This window comes from Carassius auratus, chromosome 8, assembly GCF_003368295.1.
Source record: "Carassius auratus strain Wakin chromosome 8, ASM336829v1, whole genome shotgun sequence".
Lineage (NCBI taxonomy): Eukaryota > Metazoa > Chordata > Actinopteri > Cypriniformes > Cyprinidae > Carassius > Carassius auratus.
Window position 1 is genome coordinate 7,252,727 of NC_039250.1, and position 13,598 is coordinate 7,266,324.

General features: G+C 37.8%; 1 protein-coding gene and 1 pseudogene across 2 annotated transcripts; one reads left to right on the top strand and one right to left on the bottom strand.

The window, feature by feature from the left end:
- Positions 1-1,549: 1,549 nt before the first annotated feature.
- LOC113107143 (death effector domain-containing protein-like) lies at positions 1,550-10,304 on the top strand. 2 transcript variants are annotated; one of them, XM_026269418.1, is made up of 6 exons: positions 1,550-1,753; positions 2,681-3,358; positions 3,484-3,588; positions 5,003-5,140; positions 5,469-5,894; positions 10,167-10,304. In XM_026269418.1, exons 2-5 carry the CDS (start codon positions 2,797-2,799, stop codon positions 5,876-5,878), a joined length of 1,215 nt encoding a protein of 404 aa, XP_026125203.1. In that variant the 5' UTR covers positions 1,550-1,753; positions 2,681-2,796; the 3' UTR covers positions 5,879-5,894; positions 10,167-10,304. The 2 variants fall into 2 exon arrangements, with proteins under 2 accessions (XP_026125203.1, XP_026125202.1); XM_026269417.1 differs by lacking the exon at positions 10,167-10,304 and adding an exon at positions 7,843-8,160 and having other exon boundaries at positions 1,551-1,753.
- Positions 7,914-12,969, bottom strand: LOC113107142 (UDP-glucuronosyltransferase 2A1 pseudogene; annotated as a pseudogene).
- Positions 12,970-13,598: the final 629 nt, after the last annotated feature.

The following is a 13,598-nucleotide window of genomic DNA, read 5'->3' on the forward strand; positions in this document are numbered from 1 at the left end:
CAGCTAAAATGTTGAAGTTTAGCTGTTTTAACTACTGTAATCATTAAAAATGTAGCAACCTGAATATCACTTCCTAACATCATCCCATCCCATCATCTTTTCTTTTCATTTTTTAACCGCGGCCCCATATGCATATTGTTTGCTTGTTTCTATGCTTCTTCTATCTACGCACATGACATTCAGTAAAAAATATAAGGCTAAATCATGTGTATGATTTACTTATTAGTTCCCTCAATGTACTAAAACCTGCTCATGATTACTATTGCATTCCCTCGATTTACTATTTCGTAAATAAATTGTGCGCAGGATTTGCTAAATCGTGCGCACGATTTAGCAAATCGAGGTAATGCAATAGTAATTGTGTACACTTTTTAGTACACTGAGGGAACTAATTAAATTGTGTGTACAATTTATTTATTTTTTTCTTGCATGTCATGTGCGGGGCTCCGTATCTAATGTCTTTGCTGTTGGTTTCTTCCTACTCTTTAACTTCTTCTTCTCCTTACTTGGCGGCCATGGCCAGTGCAGCTTGCATCCAACTTAAAGGCCCATTGCTGCCACCCACAGTACTGGAGTGTGAAAGAGATTAGTGGGGAGAAAAAAAACAGGTGATGTCTGCGTGTGTGGCAGTTGGTGGGTCAGCCCGCCGGCCATCCAGGAGTACTGGCCGTTCTGTGATTCTCCAGATCACACAGATGGCCAGTCCGCCCCTGGCTACAGGTAACTGTTTTAGCAGTATAGACCAGACGTTTTTTAAGTATATCTTCTAAAAGTGAAGTTTCTTTAAAAAAAAAATAAAAAAATTGATGTTGGTTTTATTGACTTCAGAATCAGAATCAGAAAGAGCTTTATTGCCAAGCTTGCGTATACAAGGAATTTATTTTAGTGACATAAGCATCCAGTACACAGAGACAACAACACATAGACAAAAAAAAAAAAAAAAAAAAAAAAAAAAATGAGGCAAATCAATAGGTGTATAAACAACTGTGCTATAAACGATAATGGAATAGGATTGAATAAGATGCAGGGATGTACTAGGATGGATGGGTAATAAATAAATATAAGGATATTTTTTTTTTTTTTTTTTTTTTTTTTTTTTTGCATAAGCATAAGTGGGGAACATTTAACTGTTCATGAGGTAGATTGCCTGGGGGAATAAACTGTCAACTTTGTCAAACTTCAAAATCATCCACAAGTGGAGAGAAAGACATTAAACAAAATGTTCAAGACTATGAAAGCTTCTTACAGGGTTTAAAACGAACCTAGTCATTATTACTAATTTTTACATTAGTAATAATGACTAGGAAGCTAATTGTATCTTGGATGAAACCGTGGTTACCATGGTGATTTTTTTCGTAAGGTGAAAGGGAAATGCAGTGTTGTGTTTTTTTTTATCATTAAAAAAAATATTTTTATTCTATACAAAGCCCTATTCTGATTCACGTTTTTCTTGTACCTTTATTCGAAATCGTCAAAAAAAAGCTTATTTACACATCACGACAGTTTATTGTTATTTCTGAAAGGCGGAGCGTTTCCTACATTCCCCGGATGTTGCCCCACGCTTGCTCATGTCCCGGATGTACCTACATTTTAGTAGAGGAACAAAAAATGGGCTCATTATCAAGCTTCACCAAACCGTTTAAATTATCCCCACACACGATTATTGTACATGTATGAGGACCAGGCCAGAGTTCTGAGCAGAGTCCACGTCCACAGTCTCCGTGTCTGTACAGCGATTCATGAAATCGAACAGGTAAGACAGTTGTGTACATTCAGTGTTGCTACACGCTGTTGACGTTAGCAAGCCAACAGGCAGTTGCTAAGCGAAGTTTATATCAATAACAAATAACGTTTAAGTTGCTGTGGGAATATAGAAACATTAGAGGGGATCGCAATAAAATATTGACAGTAAAATATGTTTTCTTAAAAGATCACGGTGTTCTTCAGCCATTCCTTGTGAATGCTAAGCATCAGGCTAACTAACACACAGCTGTCCTGATAGATTTCATAAGATTGTTGATGTGTAACTGCTTATTCTAGTCTTTAAACTTGCATATAAAAAGAGCATATGTTAGTGTTTTTAAAGCCACATGGTATGGAAGTCAGATGATTGATGCATTCTGCTATTTTGATTTTCAGTCCCTTAAACCTATTAGATATTAATTAGAAGGCTAACCAGGTCAGTAACTTCACTGTTCCTCTTCTTAAATATTTTTTCTATCATTATTTATTAGATTTTATTAGATCAAACTGAATAAACAGGGTTAAATACAAGGTTTATAGTAGTTAAACTTCAAATAGGTTCTTACTATATGTAGAGGAGATGTGATCAAATATTTAATCTGTATGATTTTAAAAGTAGATTAGTTATCAGAATGTTTAATCTATATGTTGATGTAATGGTGTATGTAATATATAATCTGTCTATCATATGTAGACGTGAAACCAGAATATATAATGTATATGATCTGTTGATCTGTTGCATGATTGAGCAATGACCGCTCTGACATTAAGTAAAAAAAAACAGTTGAGCAATAGATCAGTTTAAAAAGCAGTGTGAAATTAACCCAGGTCATGTGGTAATGTTTGGCAATTTATTATTCAATATGTTATATGAATCTTAAATACTGTGGTGTTGTCAGTGAACTAATGCTTGAACATTAATTTTATTCTCTTCTAGAGTGCAGTTGGAGGTGAGAGCTGCGGGCCGAGTGTGTTGACACCGTTAGAGCTGCTTCACACTACTGACAGGGCCTTCCGCCATCCCTTCACCCGTCATCTGCCTAGCGAAGAGTGATGACCTCACAGCAGCATGGGAATGCCAACCCTGCCCTCCTCTCGCCACAGAACTCTTCATCAAGTCAGGGCAGGCAACACATTTCCCGTTCCCCGATAGACTCGTATTCCCGCTCTGGGCTTTCCTTTCCTCGGAGAGGCTGGGTTGCAGGGTCCTCATCTGCAGCAGCTCATGGTAACTCTCTTGCGCTCTCTCTGAGCCGATTGGCTCCGGCGTCCTGCAGTCTATCCTCCTCGTCTCGGAGACCTGCTTCTGGTCGGGTGGAGCCGTGGCCGGAGGAGGCAGTGGATGACGCATATGGGCTTTACTCTCTTCACCGCATGTTTGATATTGTGGGCGCGCAGCTGACGCACCGAGACGTACGTGTGCTGTCCTTCCTTTTTGTGGACGTTATTGATGAGTACGAGAGAGGAGGGATACGGAGCGGGCGAGATTTCCTACTCGCGCTTGAGCGTCAGGGGCGATGTGACGAGACAAACTTCCGGCATGTTCTTCAGCTGCTCCGCATCATCACTCGCCATGACCTGCTGCCATACGTCACGTTGCGCAAGAGACAGACAGGTTTGTGGTCTTGTCAATTACACTTTTGAGAGATGATTATTATGTACTGTGAAGCTACAGTTTCATCACTGCAATATGTTTTGGCAAGGTCGTGCACATGTAACGTGTTGCAAATGATTTTCCAGTGTGCCCAGATCCAGTCGATAAATACCTGGAGGAGACGTCAGTCCGTTATGTTTCTCCCAGAGGAGCAGGAGAAGCACAGCAGGGGACTCCTCACAGAAGAACAGGTGGGCTTTAGACTTCTCAATGGTGCCATAAGGTTTTTTTTGTTTTTTTTTAAAACAAAAAATATTACAGATCCCAAATTTTAATACTATGTGTGAAATTATGTTATAATAAATCTATTAATAGAGCTGTTGTAATTATTATCATTATTATTGTATTACTTTTTAATTTTATTTAAAGCTGCAGTCCGTAACTTTTGGCGATCTAGCGGTTAATAAACATAACTGCGGAGAACATTGAAGCCGGAGCTACTTCTCTCTGTTTATGTCTATGGAGAATTATGCAGGTGCTGGGCTACTCCACAGCGGTACCTACCCGAACCTGTCTGAATAGTCAGAATAAAAAGGTCCACCACCTTGTGGCTTAACAGTCTAACTGCACTGACTGACAGCCTGTCTAGAACACACAGATGGAAATATCAATAGAAAGTCTCTAGTCCAGTCAGATTCGATGATCAGAACTATCTGTTATACATATAGGCTAACAATAGCCTAACAATCTTATTGCCAGGTTTATGTGCTGTTATGGGAACCATTATTTTGTCATTCTCTTCTGTTTATTTCACTTCCAGTCTCAATGCTATTTGATATCAGCTTCATTGGTTTTGGAATATAGCTCGATATATTGTAACATACACACAGATTATATATATATATATATATATATATATATATATATATATATATATAATAGCATATCTCGCTATTGAGCCACTCAATATTAGCTTCACCGCAACAGCCCTAGTAATGAATAATGTACATCAGTTTTGTTTTTGCTTTGTTTTTATTCAATTTATGAAAGTGCTGTAAATGTAATGGTTATTTTAATCGATCATATGTTGTACATGCAGTTTAGTTAGGTTTATTGTAAACTTGCAAACTTGGGGTTTAAAGAAAATCCTGAGTTTCTTGTAATTACAGTTAATTGTTGTGGCATTCATATGTGCTCAACTCCTAAATGCAATCTTTCCAATGTGACAAACGCACCATAGGTTTGGAAGAATTTCCAGAACAACAGAAGACTGGAATACACAACACAACATTTAAAATATGAACAGATTTAAAATCTGCTGGGTTTGTAAATGGTTACAAAGGTTCAGGATCACAAACTCCCAAACTTTCAGCAAATTCTTAAACCAGGTCAAAATATTAAACACATTTGATGACTTCCAACTGGATTGAACTGTATTCTGAAGCTAAAAATTTTTTTTGAGTCTGTGCTTATAAACTACATGATTTTCTGTGAAATCTGTCAACTCCCAACTGCCCAAAATCTGACTTGGTCTGATGTTCTCAAATGGAGGCAAATGCTGTTTTGTGTATTCCGGTCTTAACTTAATCGTGACAGGTGGAAATGCATGTACTAAAAGCGAGACAGTTATTGTGGTAGTGATTTTAACAATGTTCTGTTTCTCAGGACACCAGCCACTGATCTGCTGTCCTCCATCAGGACCCCAGGTATGCCCATCCCGTGCTAAACCAACCCCACCTCTGCCAAGCAGGAAAAGAAAGAGATCACACACGACAGCTGACTGCAGAGAAAAACAGACCTGTGGTAAGACAACAAACCTGCTAAAGAGTGAAAAATGTTTATGGCTCAGAAAGAAAAGGTTGACCAAATTGGATCATGACCTCACAACCCCCCCTAACACCCCCCCCCAAATGGTTTTATTTACACACTGATGCAATGATAAAACACATTTGTAATTCACAGTTAAACACTAGGCGGCACTCCTCCCCAAATTTTTCCTATAAGAAGTGACTTGAATAAAACCGTTTGTTTGTAAAATCTAAAATTATGAACTTTTTGGCAGCCTCTTTGAAAGTTTCTTTAAAGCCAGTCAGTCAGAATAAACTTTTTATCCTGCTTCCTTATCTTGCAGACATACGACTGAGAGTGCGTGCGGAGTACTGTCAGCACGAGTCGGCCCTACAAGGAAATGTCTTCTCCAACAAGCAGGAGGCGCTGGAGAGGCAGTTTGAGCGGTTCAACCAGGCCAACACCATCCTCAAATCCCGTGACCTGGGTTCCATCATATGTGACATCAAGTTCTCAGAGCTGACCTACCTGGACGCCTTCTGGCGGGACTACATCAATGGCTCACTATTGGAAGCCCTGAAGGGTGTTTTCATCACAGACTCTCTAAAGCAGGCAGTGGGCCATGAGGCCATTAAGCTCCTGGTGAACGTGGATGAGGAAGACTACCAAGCTGGCAGGAGGAAGTTGCTGAGGAACCTGGTGGCCGGAGGTGCTGGTGCAGGGACGGGGAGCAGGGAGGGTCCCTTGTCCTAGTGGTGGGATTGACTCGGTAAGTGGAGGAAATTCAGAGAGACCCTAATGAGAGATTGGACACTAATGAGAAGGTATACATGGGGGGGGGGTGGGGGGGGGTGTGAACAGAGTGGAAGTGACTCTTAAAAGAAAGATACCCTACAAAGAGGCTGGGATTTGCATCTTTAGCAAATGTGGATGAAAAGAGGTGTTAAAAGTGTTCTGGAAAGTCACATTATTTCTGTTTTATTTTGAGTATCTCAAGTTGTGGAAATAAAAGATGAAGGGGGAAATATCAGACAAAGAAGGCATTTAGTTTCTTTCGTCTTTATTCTTGCGTAATTAACACTAATACTTTTGTTTTTAGGCCTGTGTGAATTAGTTTATTTTTCTTATTTGTGCTACATTTCCATTTAAGTCTTGTTGCACAACCTTAGTGAAATTCTCTTGGTTAAATGAAATGTTCACCTAAAAGTTTAAGAACGCGGACAGGTTGCGTAAGGTTTGATTGACTGGTTTGCTGTTAAAACGTCACATTGCTTCTCTTCATTCTCCTCTCAATGTTGTTTAGCCATCCATGTTTTTCTGGATGTAAACTTGCATAAGCAGAATCTGTTTTTTAATTATTTTTTTTTAAATCACACAAAATCTTCATTGCACACTGCAACACTGCACTTTGCTTTTGAATTATGACTATTTAACTTATTCTCCATTTGTTTCATCACTGAATTTATTGCATAATTGGGTTGGTTTTAGCAAATTAACAAAGAAGATTCTGAAGCATGGATAGTTGTTTTTCAGAATGGTTTATGATATACTTTGTTGCAGTTCGTGTTTTCATGCATGTCCCTGTAATTTGCTTTTTCTTTTGGTTATGGAAAAAACTAAACCCTGTCAAATGCTCACTTTTAGTTTGCAACATAATATGTGCTCTTTGTCCCGAATTTTCCAAAAAGATTAAGACATTTGGGCTCTCTAGGCCTATTAATATCCATGTTGGACCAACTTAACTCTGAAATTAATCTTCATTGTTTGTTATTGGTTGAATTTCTGGGCAGAGCATCGATTGCATCATGAACGCTATAATACAAAGATATGCCTTTGTAAAGTTCAAATGCATGTGATGGCAGTTCAAATTGGCTACTTTTGTTCAGTCCAAAAAAAGATTAGATTCTAGTAAAAACATTTGTACTGTTATTGCTAGTTTTAAATGGGTTCTCACAATGCAGCACACATGACCAGAAGCTGAACCTTTTTCTCGTCTCATGATTTTGGGTTGCTCCTTAATAGCAGTATTTAATGTGCTATATTTATAATTTCTGCTCATTTGAATTCAAGCAAATGTGTCCTCTGCCAGGATTTATATGTTGAAATAATCTGCAGTAACCTCTGTCCAACAAGTTTTGAAAGATGACACAAAATGTGCCAACCTGGAGTGCAACCTGTGTTTTAACATGTCTGAAGTGAAAGAAAAATGCCTGAGCAACATGCAATGGCAGGAAGATGTATAATTTGAGTGACTTGAGATATTTTTGCTATACTTTTAAAATACCAAAGCTGTTCCCAGACATTCATTCTCCCTTAAATCTCTCTCTCTCTCTCTTACTCATTCTCTCCTCCATCTGTTAAGATATAATAAAACTGTTGAAATATTGAAAGAAAATTGGTGACTTGTGGGGTGAGTGGAACAGACGTTTAGGAAAGTTAGCTGTGGATCAATTACTGCTATTATTATTATTATTATTACTACAGAAGGAAGAAAAGCATTTTGTAATGTTTTCCTAATGGAACTAAACAAAGTTACAGACTGGTATCTATTATATAGGTTACATGTTCTATTGATTGTGATCAAGTGTTTGTCTTTATATCTTGCATGTATATGACATTGATCCCCTTACAAATATCACACAGTGACAATTGAGCTGTGGTCTGTAGATTTGAGATATCTAGACATTTCTAACCTTTTTATACTTTGTTTTTCATAGAGAAAGAAATGGGATTGCTACTTTTTGGAGAGGTGAGATGAGTATTCTCAAAGTGACACAAGTAGAACAGATGAAGACGGAGCACTTTATTTTTTACTCTCTCTCAAGTATTTGACCTATTGTAACCATATTCTGTATAGTAATACACCATTCCAAAATGTAGGAGACATTCGGCATCATCGGCCATCTGTCACATTATGAATAATTTAATTTTTGTTGACCATGCCGGTGGTTGTGTTAAGTGAAATATTTACGTGCAAAATAGAAAGCTGGTTCATTCAATGTCTGTACAAATCAATAAAACAAACAGAAAAATACAATCTCTTGCAGTTGCTTTCTTAAAAACTTACAAATATCCTGTTAGCAACACATTACTTGACCAAATGTATTTGTATGATGTGTGTAATTTTATGTACACTGAAACTTCAAATTTCAAGAACATCTTTTCCAAATAACTACAAATGCTTGATCTGTGGCATTCTCAAAACATTGGCTTGTTTTCCTGAACTGCCTGACCTAGTAACATTCTTAACCAAAAGATAGGGGGAAGTTTTGGGAAAGTTGTTTAGAGACTGCAATCCTGCAAAAATATATAATGTGATATGATCTCACCTCAAAGAAGTTATCCAACAGCATTTATATTTATCTCCATGGCACTTGCTTATGCTGCCTGGTTTTTAGCCAATCATCTGAATCTACATTTGGTTTGTTTGCTCACTGTGAACAACACTGATTGGCTGACGCCGCCAAAAGAATGTCCACAGTCCCGAGTGTTTATAAATGGTCTACTTTAATACATCAGTATATTAGCGTTTTAAATGTTGCTTGTCAAATTATCAATGGAAAAAAATATTTTTACCAGATGGAGTAGTTACAACATCTACCAGAAGGGTTAAACAGGGACATGCTAACTAACCAAACCTTTCCACACTGGAATTGGTGCATAGAGCACCATTAATGATATTAGCCTTTAGCAAAAAACTAGTGTTACCAAAGACATGACTTCACTCTTTTTTGGATTTTCTTTTCTTGAGCAAAACTTTCAACAATGCCCTGCTCATCAAGATCAAGAGCACACTGACTGCTGTAAACAAACTCATTATCAGCATTAACACATCTATGCAGTAGTAGGAATACCAAGGAAGTCTGTAGGACTCGGTGCGTAAGTGCGCCGCACCCCTATGCCTCATGACAAACTCCAGCCAAAAGATTGCGCTGTCCATTGGCTTGAGTGGAGTGTCACGATGTAGGCTTGACATTCTGCGCATGTTCTTCTGGTAGGGTTGATTTTCATCCAGTATGTCCCTTAGGGCTTGTGTTAGGGTATCTACATCCAAGGCTGCGACGTCAAGCATTTGAGCCACCCCTCGGGCTTCCAGGCGAATCATGTTGTCAAATTGGTCGAAGATGAGCGGGAGTCCAAGCATCGGAACGCCGTGGTAAATAGCCTCGTATATTCCATTCGTTCCTCCGTGGGTGACGAAAGCTTTAGTTTTAGGATGGCCTAAGAGGTCGTTTTGAGGCAGCCAGTCCACTATCAGTGTATTGTTCCCCAACGTAGATGGCTTTTCTCCTACGTGCCTCCAAATCACCTTTTGTGGCAAGCGAGCAAAGGCGGAGGCTACGACTTCGGATACGTCAGGAATCAGACTTCCAAGCAGAGTACCCAAAGACATTATCACCACTCCGTGCTCTCCAGAACTCTCGACAAACTTCTCCAATTCATCTGGTAGTGGTTTGGATGGTTTGCACTGGAAGCCTCCAATGTAGACCACATTGGGCATAGTAGGACGAGGAAACTCGAATACAAAATCGACTCTCATGAGCCACAGATCTGCTCCTTGGATCAGAGAGTACACATTGGTGTTTGGATCTATGTGTTTGCCGATAACTCCTTGATAAAGAGGCCTTGTGATCAAGCGGTCTATGTATTGGCCGATTCCATAATGCAAGATATTTTTCATTTTATTTGCAAAGCTCATTTTATCTGTCACCCTAGATCCAATAGTTGGGATGTAAGAAAGCGGTGAGGGTGCAATTGCAAAGTGCCCTTCTGCATTTGTTATCCATCGTACATTGTATACCATTGGTAAACCCAAGTACGTGCCCAAAATGACCCCTCCTGCAAAACCAGGATCGGTTAGCATCAAATCATACTTGGACTCTTTAAGTGTTTTAACAAGCTTTTTATCCTCTAGAATGGTCTTCACCATCTCAGCAGAAGACTTGTGAGACTCTTCTAAAAGAGTAATTACTTCTTTCTGCAGTGCTATGAATGACCAAACAGATCCTTCCCCTCTCTGAATCTCAATGTTTCTCTTTAGAAAGGACGCCATGTACTCTGGGTCCTCCAGGCTGGAGAGATGATCGGCACTGATGGTGATGGGTGTATAGTGGGTGGTGTTCTCTGGGATGTACCAGCTGTTGGCAGAACGGACAACTGTCAGTTTGTGACCTCGCTGATGAAGCTCTCGTAGCAAAATGTCCATGTTAAGCCAGTGGCTTCCATCCACTGGGTACACCAGGATCTTCCCAGCCAGGGAAAGGGGCGGGACACTCCAAAGGAAGGCAACAAGGACAAAGACTGAGGGATGCAGCAACATTGTCTGAAAATATATGATTGGTTAGGCAGTCATAATCAAAATGTGGCCAATGGAAAAATTGCTTGTGCTTATAACTTAGAAACCAATGTGGGTCCAGTGTTGTTTGGACCTCTTGGACTTTCAAAAAATCAAGTTAATTTGCTATTTTGTAAGCTGTAATAAAGTAATCGATTAGTATGATTACAGAAAGCAGGCAGTGTACAATGTTTTTGATAATAATGTATAGTTAGTGTAATAGAAGTATTATACCCAGATCATATATGATTGCAAATTGATATCACAATCTCATTTGTAAATTTATTTATTTATTTTTTCCACTCGTCTTTCACTTGCAGGGGCTGCCCCTTTACCCTATCTGAGAGAATCATTGTACATTGACCTGGAACTAGTATACAATCTCAGCTGAACACATTGAGACTAAAGATAATAGAGTACACCGATCATATAACTTTCACAAATATATGTCCCTGACATGTATGCTAAATGGATGTGTTATATAAAGGCTATTCATCTGAGAATACACTATAGCATACCAATGACTTGAGCATCAAAACCTGGCTAAATAGGTTGCACAGTATAAGCAATTTAGTGATTTGCACAAATGTTTTTAAACTGATAACTTTTAATAACTCATTGCAAAAAATAAATAAATACTGCAAATGTGCATTGTTCTGAATGACACTTTGCAATAGTAATAATCTATTTTAATATGTCCATTACCTAAACTGTAAAATGGACAAAGATGGGTGGTAACTGATTACATGTAATCTGGATTATGTAATCAGATTCCCAAAATTAAGCACTTTTAATTGGGTTAAATAAAATGTTAAAATACTGTAATCGGACAAGAGTTACTTTTTTATCGATGATTACATATTATTCACACAATAGCAATAACTTATTCATAATTTATGGATTCTTACTAATTCCTTTTTTTTCATCTTTTAAATGTTCCTTTCTAAAATAGCTACTGCTTATATAAACTCAGTCTTCCAGTTTAGTGGACATTTACACAATGAATGCACAATTTTTTAAATACACAAATTCACATTATTTTTTTATTTACATGTAATGCAGGCATTTAAAAAATGTCATCTGAACATCTTTCAACTAATATAGGCTATATTTAATTCAAGTACCCTGTGATTTTCATAATTAAGTATTGCATTTGCATGTTTACGATTCTCTGTTGGTTAATGCTCACATGACATGTAAACGAATTAAGTAGCCTATAAATTTTTTTTATCAAGTGTTGTATTTTGATGCTATTCTAAAATGACTTATTTTGATTTTTCATTTTTATGATTTAATTCATTATTAGCTTTTCATTAAACTCATAAAGCCTCTGCAGCTCATTTACAAACCGCAGTTTGGGAAACCTTGAAGTAACGTAATGTTTAATGCACTTCCTGGTATTAATGACAAGGAATAGAATATATTTTCTTACTCTTTGTAGCCTATTTTTATATAATTTGATATGGTATGAGATCATTGTATCTAAATCTAAAAGTAATCAAAAAGTAGTCTATAACCTAAAATCTGTAATGTAATAGATTCGTTACTAACTACAATTTTTGTCATGTAGTTAGGAATCAGTAACGGATTACAGTTTCTAAGTAATCTACCCGTGCAGCTCTGAAAATGGAACATCTGAAGCATGCAGACTATTAAAATGAAACTCTACCTGGTTTGTTTGCGATGTCCTGAAGAGAAGTTTTACAGTGTGAAAGAACGCCCTATAACAGTGCAGTTTTTATTCCTGATCTGGCAGGAAGCCTTGCAAAAGAGCAAGCAAAGTCCATCACATTTTTTTGTTCAAAAAATGGTGACTCGCATAGATACCGGACTGGGAACAGCGTGAAGTTGAACTTTGGCCCAGATTGTACTTCTTCTGTGCGTTTATCTAGCCTCAAAAGGGGACTTGATCTGAATCATGTGTTTGGTGCAAGAAAGAAAGAAAGAGAAAAGAGAGAGAGGGAGAGGTAGGCTCAAAAACAGATTATGTCAGGGGATTACTACAGCACATTCCATCCACATTAAAACCTTTATTTGAATCTGACTCATTAAAACAGGCCTTTGAGAAGAAGTATGGAATATTGAAAGCTTGGAATGGAAAACTGCACATTGTTCCACTTCTTACTCAAGGATTTTAAAAGGAGTGCAATCATGAAGATCTATGATGATTTGGAACCAGTCAAAGAAGAATTTTCTTAGAAGCAAAGCTAAAATTCCTATATTTCAGAATTTCCGTTCAGTCCAGTAGGATCTTTTTTGGTCTGGGTATAATGCTCTATTTGCATCAGCAGGGTGAGAGAGCACTTTTAAAATATACAGTCTTTATGGTAGACATCAGCTCATTGCCTTGTAAAAGATTCATCACTTTAATCACGAATGGCTTCAGAAATCAAGACGTCTTGGGCAGCAACATGGGATGTGACTGCTGCTGCATGCAATGCCATTTTCCTCCACTAGAGGGGACAACATTGTCACTAATTTCACTTGGATGCAGCAGAACCGTAGAGGACACGAACACAGTCCACGTAAGTGTGTGTCAACAAGTAAACTTACTTCAAATTATTTTAAGTGGCTAGCATAGAGATACAGATGACATATGCTCAGTGTTTTTTCCTCATTTTTGCTTTCCCACTGTATAATTGTAGTTTAGTATTCTATACTAACATGAAAAAATAAATAAACAAACACAAAAGTAAATAAATAAATAAAAACTAGCAAAAGAAACAGTTAAATGATCAGAATGAAATTAAAAGTAAAACGACAAAGTAACTGTCGTGACAGCAATTCAAATTAAAATGAACCAATTAAAGTGTCTGTCTGTGTGTGTGTGTGTGTGTCTGTGTGTGTGTGTGTGACGTTTTGGCAATACTGTATGCAAAATAATTGAGCCAATAAAGTACTTTGAAATTGAAATGAATATGAATTGAACCAAGGCTCTTTCTCGTTCTCAAATCCTTTGTTAATATGTTTTATTAATGGAGCTACAGGCGGCAGGCTGCATGAGTTCTCGCTTTATAATTAATGCTCAGATGCCCAGCCTAAAGAGAGAGATAGAAATTAATTAAAGAGCAAAATTAACAATATCTTATATCTTTGCCTTTTTTATTTTTATTATTTTTTATTGTTATTATATTAGGT

Bases quoted from the DNA above. Each gene is read 5' to 3' on its own strand.
- LOC113107143 (XM_026269418.1), top strand. From the start codon at position 2,797: ATGACCTCACAGCAGCATGGGAATGCCAACCCTGCCCTCCTCTCGCCA. The intron at 3,359-3,483 runs GTTTGTGGTCTT...ATGATTTTCCAG, and splicing joins GTTGCGCAAGAGACAGACAG to TGTGCCCAGATCCAGTCGAT. The intron at 5,141-5,468 runs GTAAGACAACAA...CTTATCTTGCAG, and splicing joins CAGAGAAAAACAGACCTGTG to ACATACGACTGAGAGTGCGT.